This window comes from Varroa jacobsoni, unplaced genomic scaffold (genome assembly GCF_002532875.2).
Source record: "Varroa jacobsoni isolate VJ856 unplaced genomic scaffold, vjacob_1.0 scaffold_724, whole genome shotgun sequence".
Taxonomy (NCBI): domain Eukaryota; kingdom Metazoa; phylum Arthropoda; class Arachnida; order Mesostigmata; family Varroidae; genus Varroa; species Varroa jacobsoni.
This window is the reverse complement of record NW_019213626.1, coordinates 237,195-246,473: the sequence shown is the minus strand read 5'-3', so window position 1 is coordinate 246,473 and position 9,279 is coordinate 237,195. Positions and strand designations below refer to the sequence as shown.

Below are 9,279 nucleotides of genomic sequence, written 5' to 3'. Positions count from 1 at the left end.
TATATATAGGAGAACTATGTCAAAAGTAGTCAAAAGCTATGGCTATCTTCTACTTTATGCTGCAAGTTGAATTTCTTGGAAAAAGACGTTCTATCATCTTTTGCCAGTCTATTTGTTGACTTCGGCTATATGTACAGGTTGCAATAGATTTACAACGAATTAAAGCCAGATCCAAACGGTGCTGAGGTAATGGAGAAAAATTCTTAGTCGAACTCTGTCACTGTTAAGTTCATTTCCACATTTAAAAGTACTTACGAGGACCATAGTTAACGCGATCTTTTACTACTATTATTATTAGTGTCGTATCTGCAGCATATTGTAGTTCACGTACTTAAATCGTTTTTAACGTATATTCTACAATATACTTCTGTAAAACACGCTACTAATGCTATCAAATATAAATAGCATAAATATAAATGACACAAGGGGAACACAAAAAGGACTTTAACGTCTCTCTATGTTTCGAATCTTACTTGCCGTGTCGCCGTTAGACATTCTATCAGGCAACCGCTCCCAGCAGCTCCCAGGCCTTTCATGTCTGCCTTGTTATCAGCCCCTTCTACTTCGAGCCTCTGTTAGCGATATAAAAGATGTTCTTTTATTTGGGTTTTGGCATAAGGCCTTTGCTGATCGAATGAAGCTATACGACAGTGTCGATTGTTCATCACTTCAGCGGGCAATTCTGTTGACGTGGCGTACAACGTGGTCATCTCCATACTATAGTGTGTGGCACTGACAGACAGTCTAGGAGATGTGCTTTGAATAAGATGGTCATTTCTGTATTGAGACCACATACCTATAATCTACGTAGGATCTATAAAAAAAAATGTCACTTGGAGTCCAAAGGTAAGCAATAGCCTTCTCTTATTTCTCACCCAATTTATATTTATTCTCACCAGAAATTTTCAGGTCTGGTATTCAAGAACTAGTCAACCAAATCTTGCGGCTTTCTTGACTGCCTATTGCGCGATTATTTGTTTGATCTTGCAGTGATCCAAAAAAATTGTATTATACAAACACAAGCTTTGAACCTCTTACTGAAACTCTTGCAGAGCTGCGCTAGCAACCTTTGTCATATGCAGCTGCGCATTGTCGTGAAGAAAGATGGCTTTTCTTTTTTCATCGTTACTCGGTGCCTTTGGGCCTTGTACAAATTCTCGCAGACAGTTTTTTTCAGGATAATACATATATAATACCCTCCCAATTCCGTCAAACGCCAATAGCAAACCTTTTCTAATGGATATCTGGCTTAAGTCAGGACGTTTGCACGTCAAAATACTGAAACGTCGCTTGTCCTCATCCGCAACAATTCTGCTAGAAACTTGCCATGGTCTTGGTATTGCGTGGTATTGCGCGCGCGATACTGGGGATCAATGGTTTTGTTATTATTTCCCTTGCTGCTATGTTTGCTTTGTGCGCATCACTTAATCCACTCTGATACACCAAGGCTTCTAATTTGCGGCAAAATCCCATACATTGAAAACGCCTGACGATCGTATGGAGTTCGCAACTTACCTGGTTGGCAGTTAGAATTTCATTCGGAATGCCACCTTTCAAGCCTGAACTCAACAAAATTCCGTTCACTACGTAAGTTACAACGACCTTACAAATAAAGGAAGGCACTTTTAGATAGTATTTAAAGGTAAACAAATAATTGAAAAATAACAAGAAAAAGGAAACAGCAAAGTAAATCCAACCTAAGAGTAACACGCAATACGTTTATTATTGTAAACAAATTAATATTGCTTTCCCCTGCTGCAATTAAATCAACATACTGGCTCTTCTTCTCGCATACTTTTTGAAATTAATACGATTTTTGAATATTTCATTCATAGTAAATGTTTGTCAGATATTATATCAACGAATTTAAACGAAAAGAGTCATCGGTCGTTAAGAATCTTAACAAACGAAATGTTCAGAGGTGAACGGTCACATCCGGTGAAGTTTGGGCATCACCTTCTGTAACATTTATTTAGTGGTTTAATACAAATGTTATTGTAATTCATGAGTTTTGGGTTAAGTGATGATTAGTGAAGAGATATGAGAAGAACACAAAAGTAAAAGTTGGGCCTTTCTGTTATTTACCATACTCGCCAGAAACTGTTACCACAGATTATCAGTCTTTAAAGATTTCAGCAACGAAATTTCGTTAATAAAGCTTTTCTAATCGTAATACAATACCGACATGTTGTCAGTGACAATGTCCCAAGACCCCCGTACCCGGACCTCAAATACCCGAACTACAGCAGTCAAGTAAACAAAATTCAAATACCTCAATGTAATGTATTAATAATAATGGGTATCGTGACACACGAACCGGAAGACATCCGCCTACGCGCGTGACGTAACTGGAACTGTAGTCTGGACTTTCGCACTAGAGCTTGGTCCTCTTGGAGTGCCCGAGAAAGGTGTAAATAAATGCTGATATTATATTCCATATTATTATTGTGTACACTTCGTTTGTTTTTCGAAAAAGTCCAAAGTTGCATTCCCTGAATATTTTCTCGCTAAGAAAATTTTTATAACCCACACAAAACGCATATCCGCATAAGACACTCTAGTCTTTTAGTATTTCTATTATATGGGTTATTATTATATATATTATATAGTATATGGTATATATACTAATGGGAATGGATAAAATATAATTTTATCCATTCCCATAAGTTGGCTAACAAGCAAAGCCTGACAGAGTTAACGTGTTCTCCTAGATGGGCTAAAATTGGTTTATTGGCCTAAGAGCGGGCTTTTGTATCGTTGGCTTCATCCTAGAACAAAAGTGCAACAAAAAGCAATCTGAGCGCTGACTACGCCGTTTTGGAGGTACCACATATCCTGATGATATTCGAAAAAAGGCTTACATCGTTTGCGAAACGAACGTCTTTCGATTAAGAATTCCAGCAATTTCTATTTTTACATACATATTAGACATTATGAAGAATTCGTATTTTGACCTCAGTAATGTCATCATTGACATTTTGAACATAGACAGATGTATCTTATAGAAGCGTATGTACAGAGCCAATAATGTTTTCACGTATTCTCATCAAGCATATCCGTTGACTTTCAACATTCGGTAACAGTTTATGTCGTTTTCCTACGATGGAGTTCTTTATAAAAAAAAATAAGTGGACCCCAAAGAAGTGTTTAGCAATTTTTGGCACAATATTTTCAATTCATGGTCATCTACTTATTTTAATATATATATTGGTATTAAAATTGTAAATATTTTCAGTCGCGAATATTTGCTTGATGGCTAGGTAACCATCGCTTTAATACTGCTTTCAGTCCAATACTTAAAAAATTGTTTGATGTCTTCTTTCTTCTACAAATTATTGCTCACTTTAGTCACATGTTTTGAGGCAACATGGCTTTAAATAGGTGAGGATGTAAGTGTGTGTGTGTGTTTGTATAATCAAGTGATTACTACAGCTTATCTCCGTTTTAATATTTTATGTGTCGGTGACAGCTTTAGAAATTCACAGACGAGAAAAAATTGATATTCCTAAACGGTCGAAACGATCCTGGGACATCCAAAATTAAACCAACGTTAAATGGGCAGCATTATATTATATACATTTGTGTTCCATTGTTCAAAACAACCCAATACACTTCTTTCAATATATAGAATGTAATCTAAACAATCAATAGAAAAATAAATACTAATTAGCTTGTTGTAAATATGATAATGGAATCTTCTGTGGTACCATGAAGATGTTGTAGCAAACAGATTTAATTACAGTAGCTTTAGAATCCTCCTTAATATTTACCTTGTCTTGACTAGCGATCTTTGTTAAATTTTCAAAGTTGCAAGTGAATGATCATTCTAGCAAAAAGCAACAGAAGCCGGTGTTATAAGTCAATACGAATATATCGGTCAACAACTAAATTGAATTTTATCCATTTTATTATACCGCAAACATGACCATGCCCTAAACGGCTGGTACTCGAAGCGGCTTGAAGGATTAAGCCTAGCTCGTTTCCATCAAACAAAAAAAACCGAAAGGACAAATCAAAAGTATCATACACCACTGAATTAGTGCTTTTTTTTTTTTTTTTTTCATTAAATAGCATTGACTGTAGCGAAAAATGCTACTCAGTTTAATGGATTGTCGTTCCCTTCCTCTATTTGTCCTACGCTATAAAGTGCAGGAGGCAAAAGGTGAAACGAGTGGCGCCATCTTTATTTCTCATGATTTTTTTCAACAGACACATTGAAACGGCTGTGAACGGCACCGGCGTCTGTCGTTCTGCTTGCTGATGATTATATTATATATATTGTACGATTGGTAGCAACAGAAAAAGATCTAAACACGTGTTTTTATGACAGTACGATATATAAGTGACATTAAGGCTGCTTAAAAATCCTATATTTCTTTCTAGCTCTCGAATACAGTTGTTACGACTGCAAATGACAGGGAACAGCCTTGATTTTTTATATTATTTCTTTGATATTGCAAGCGATGTCGTTGACGTATTTAAAATACTTAATGAAACAAGTAGCGAGTAACATTGCGGTAACATCGGCAATTAAAATTGCCCGGTTAAAGTTTATAGATTTGAGTTATTTTATCAAAATTCCAAAACTTATACGATTGTGTACCAGCCAGAACTTATGTGCCAGTTGAATCTATTGCTGGTATCATACCTACATAGTTCAGAGGAAATGGTTTGATTCCTAATATGTTAGAAGTCTCTCAGCAAATACAGCGTCTCATATTATACTTTAGGGGAACTAAACTATCTTCAGCTTTGCTGTGCTACAAACATTTTTCTAACCCGAGTGCTAAAGGAGCGATAACGTCAGCCAAGCAGACCACGAGACTTAGCCCAGGTACAGGTTTCGGAAAAATTGAGTTGATCTTTTTTTCTTCGTTTTTTCTGGAAACGAGTAAAAAGCTTATTGTGTGAATATAGGCGTTGCAGAGGTACCATTCTGTAGATCCTATGCAGAATATCCTACTGCGCGGTATCCGTCAGCATAGGTTTTTCACTATTTAATTTGTTTTTTGGAGCTTAGATAATGATAGAAGAAAAAACGTAAACACTAGATCGCGTTTGGACGTTAGATTGCTGCAAAAATATTCGTTTCTACTTACTATCTAGATGCGTTTTCTACTAGCTGAATCGTCAAGAGTTTTTAATGAGATAACTTTTTTTTTCATGTTAATCTAAGAACAACTTCCGTAAAGTATGATACTAGATATTATTTTTTCGAAATGACATGTGACTAATTTAGGACAAGTTTACTTCTCTAGCACTTGAGTGTTATGTACGCAGCCATTTCATCTGAGAGGGAAAAAAGAAGATAGTTCTGAGCACAAATTGATTTCACAATGTGTTATCTGTTGATGCAGGCCTTACGCATGTCAGTCATACGGCTTAAATATTATACTTTTGGCTTCGGTATGGGATTAGGAGTTGCACATTTAAATTACAATGAATGAGGCATCCAGGGGTAACATTTTTACTTTTCAGAATTCAATACACAGAACCAAAAGTGTAGCATCCTATTTTTGAAGAAATAAGCATTTTAAAGGCGTTTGCCTAAACACATCAGTTATTAGCCGATCATATATATATAAATCTCAATTATGACTAGAAATTGTGTTCATTTAGAAATACTTATGAATATTTACGTGATTCTGAGCAATCGTTGTTGTATTTCCGTTATCGCAGAATATTCGGCATATCTAGTAGTTATTATTTCCTTACCTCTTTATTTTTTCGTTCCCCCGGCCCCACCTTCGATGGTATGATAGGCGTAAACGATGACCACGTGGTTATTAGGAACCGGACCGCACATCGACAAAGATTTCCATGATTCTTAATACCCCTCCTGTGCTTAACATTTTTAATACTGGTTTTGATTAAGTTTTCACTGATGACGAACTGTCGTTTATCCTGGTTTTTAAGAGCTCTAGCACTAGGGAGGGCCGATATAAACGCTGGCCATCAAAAAGTGTTACTCACAGAATTACGTATCAACAAGCAGTTGATCGTGACGATGATCGTGATTTCATTAACCATTACAGTATGAATTTATTAAAGCTTGATTTTTCTTAAAGATCCAGAGTTGAAACTCGGAAATTTGCCCTAATTTTTTTCCCAATATCCTTAATGTTTCCATTACATAATACAATACGGTAGAAATTTTACAAGGTACGATGGAAGAAGAAAAACATAAAAGCTTCAGTTATTCTTCTATGTGCTAGCTACTATTGCATTCATTTGTGAATTTATGTGTTAGTTGTATTAAGTGGCCTACAGGTGGTCTGCTTGATTTTCATCGGATGCTCTGACAAACTTTGCTTAGCAAAGGAGGTGGCTTACCGGCGGCCTTGACTAGCCAAGAATACGCCAGTGACGAAAACTACAACAACGAACTAGCGAGGATGTGACCAGAATTGATTATATTTTAGAAGAACCCGGGATGCTGATGAAAAACAGAAAAATGTGGGACGTTCAACATTACTATTTAGATAATCCCTTTTTTTTCGCGTTGTTTCTGTCAATTCTGCCTTCGTTGTGCGCTGATAGCGAGGAATTTATATAGGGTATTCATATATATATATATATATATATATATATATATATATATATATATGAAGATATCCGTGGATTCGCGCGGCGTATGGTGGTTCATTTGGTTAAGGGGAACAGTTTGGGTCAACAAGAAAAGTAGTGATGGTTCCGACAGAGAAATTATAGATTGCACATACTTGGCTTAAAACAAACAACAATACAGGACACATTCAAATTATTATACCCTTATTTTTTTAATATTGTACACTTCCAAGGAATTCCATTAGCACATATTGTACAAGTACCACCATTACGCATGTAGACATCTGAGCTTGATACGGAACGCCTCGTGCATGGTGGGCGATAAGTTCGAAATGACTAGAAAAACTGATAGGAATATGCATATATTTATAATGTATTTTATATTGTCTAGCTATGAAAATGACTTTGGATTACGTTTATTACTATTACTATTGATCAAGGTTCCGTTCGCGTAGTGAGAATTAAGCTTTCATCGTGCCTATAAATCCACAAAGTGAAGTTGTATTTACATGTAATCAGCCATTGCAGACAACACCGACGGCTAACGCTACGACACAACATACATTTCCCAATCCTTCAAGTTCAATTTAACCGTTATAGTGACTCAGCAGCAAGACGATCTGCTAAAAACAGGTATTTTTTTGGTGTGGGCTGTTTCTTCACATCTAAGTAAGTTGAATTATTTATACTGGCAGATTTACGATATTATTTCCATATATTCATACTACTCTGAACCCCAAACGCTGCCTACAAAATCACAACTGCTTTTGTCTTAATAACGATCCAAAAGTGAGCAGATAAAACGGCCTATAAAGTGGGGACTGCGTTTTTTGCTATAAAGCTATGTACCTTCATGATTGTTCGTGAACTATTATAGCTGCTCTATGGATTTTATGTATCACGAAAATAACTTCGAAGGTATGTCTAACTATAATAACCATCAAGTTTTGATTTTGGGAGTTTTAGGTGTGGTATTTACTTTATTATTTTTTTCCAAACCCGTTTTTCCATTGTTTAGCTTAAATTCTATTAGACCGCAATTCGATTATCGGGCTCAATATACCGCAGTGCTTCGGATAAACTGGATCCGTTTTTGTTAATTTCTTAACATTTTCTAGGGTGTTACCTTTGCACGGTTGCACTATTCAGCTTGTTTTGGCGTCACGGCTTTAGTTTTAACTATAAAATCAAGGTTCTGAGTGCTCTAGCTCAACTACACTCTTAGATACATCACGCCGATTTTGGTTCCAAATATTTTTAAATAAATAATAATAATAATAATAAAGACTGCACAAAATATTAGACTTTGTATTTCCGTTTACGGTAGCACCGAAGGTTTATGTCCGCTTTAAAACCTCTTTGCATAAGTAGTACTAAATCGTAATGTTGGATAGACTTGTTTATATGAAAAATCGCTTCCATTTCAGCTACTGAACGTCTCAACTTCTAAAAGTTGATCTCTTCGTAAGTAAAAGTTCGAAATATAACAATTTGTGTATGTTCAAAGAGTTCTTTCGAGAGATTGACAAACAAATTTGGCCAAATGCGCTTATGCTGCTATTCATAAGTCATTCAATTGCCCAGAAGTAGAGCAAAGGTATCTATTGCTATTTAATCAGCCGTATTGCATTAGCTTGAAGATCGGCTAGGTACTAAATCATAAACTTAACTGACTGGCCGACGAGCGTAGGTAAACAAGATGATTTCGCGGAACCGGAAACCGTCCGGTATATAGAGGCGCTATCGGAAATCGTTTTGCATGATTTGGGGAGGCTGATACCAAATCACATAGCAGACAGGTCCACAGAAGAATCTAACAAAAAGTTCACAAGCGTAGCTCGACATTATTTTATGTTAATTAGTCCAATATAAACAGAAAATATAAACCCAGATTTATTGTGCCTCGACATGACCGAAAGATGAAAGAGCTGGGGTTCGCGGCTGAGAAGATTAGAATTAACACTGCGTCAGAGTTAAATAAACTCCTGTCAAAAGGTGTGCTTCCCATAGATTAAATACGTGGTAGATAGAGCCTGTTGTGCCTTAAGCGATAGATCTTGAGCGTTCAATGCAGATATCTGGAGCAAAAATTCATCCAGATTACCAGCAGACCAACTGTATACATACAACGACATACAGAGAGGCAAAATTGCCCCTTATTATTATGTAGTTTACAGGTTCAAGTAATATCATATACATTTAATTCTATTACTACTTCTAAAAATGATGTAGATGGGGGACTGTACACCGAGTTTGCTCTGGCGATGGCAATATAAATCGATTTAAAGCCCCATCTTGAATTGAATAGTAGCCTAGTGAACTATAAAATAATCATGTTTTGTATTTTTTTCTGACGTTTCAGAAACCACATCTTTTATTACTCATAGGATTCGTATTGGGGGCGTTCATAGCCACAGCTCACGCTGAGGACAACAGTAGTTTACTACCAAAAAGAAAAAGCAGCTTGAGAAAAAGCTCACGTACGGCTTCATCGTCCTCTGGTAAGATTCTTCTGGATCTAGCGCTTCCTTTCCAATAGCTTTATTATTTGAATTTGGCTTAGCTCGATGAGTAATAATTCATTTGTTGTACGTCGAGATACTTGATGCCATAGGTACAAATAAGAAAACATGACAAATCTGTCCTGGAGTGTTGTGAAAAAGTGCGTACTGGACCAATAAAATTGTACAGTTCCTAGGCATATTTTTATTC

At 36.3% G+C, this 9,279-nt stretch overlaps 1 protein-coding gene across 2 annotated transcripts in view; it reads left to right on the top strand.

Moving 5' to 3' along the window:
• Positions 1-9,279, top strand: part of Cht7 (chitinase 7) — a 107,347-nt gene that overhangs the window by 56,043 nt on the left and 42,025 nt on the right. For both annotated transcript variants that reach the window (XM_022837685.2, XM_022837686.2), the window contains exon 2: positions 8,930-9,068. In XM_022837685.2, coding sequence (XP_022693420.1) covers positions 8,930-9,068 — 139 coding nt within the window. The remainder of the gene's footprint in view (positions 1-8,929; positions 9,069-9,279) is intronic.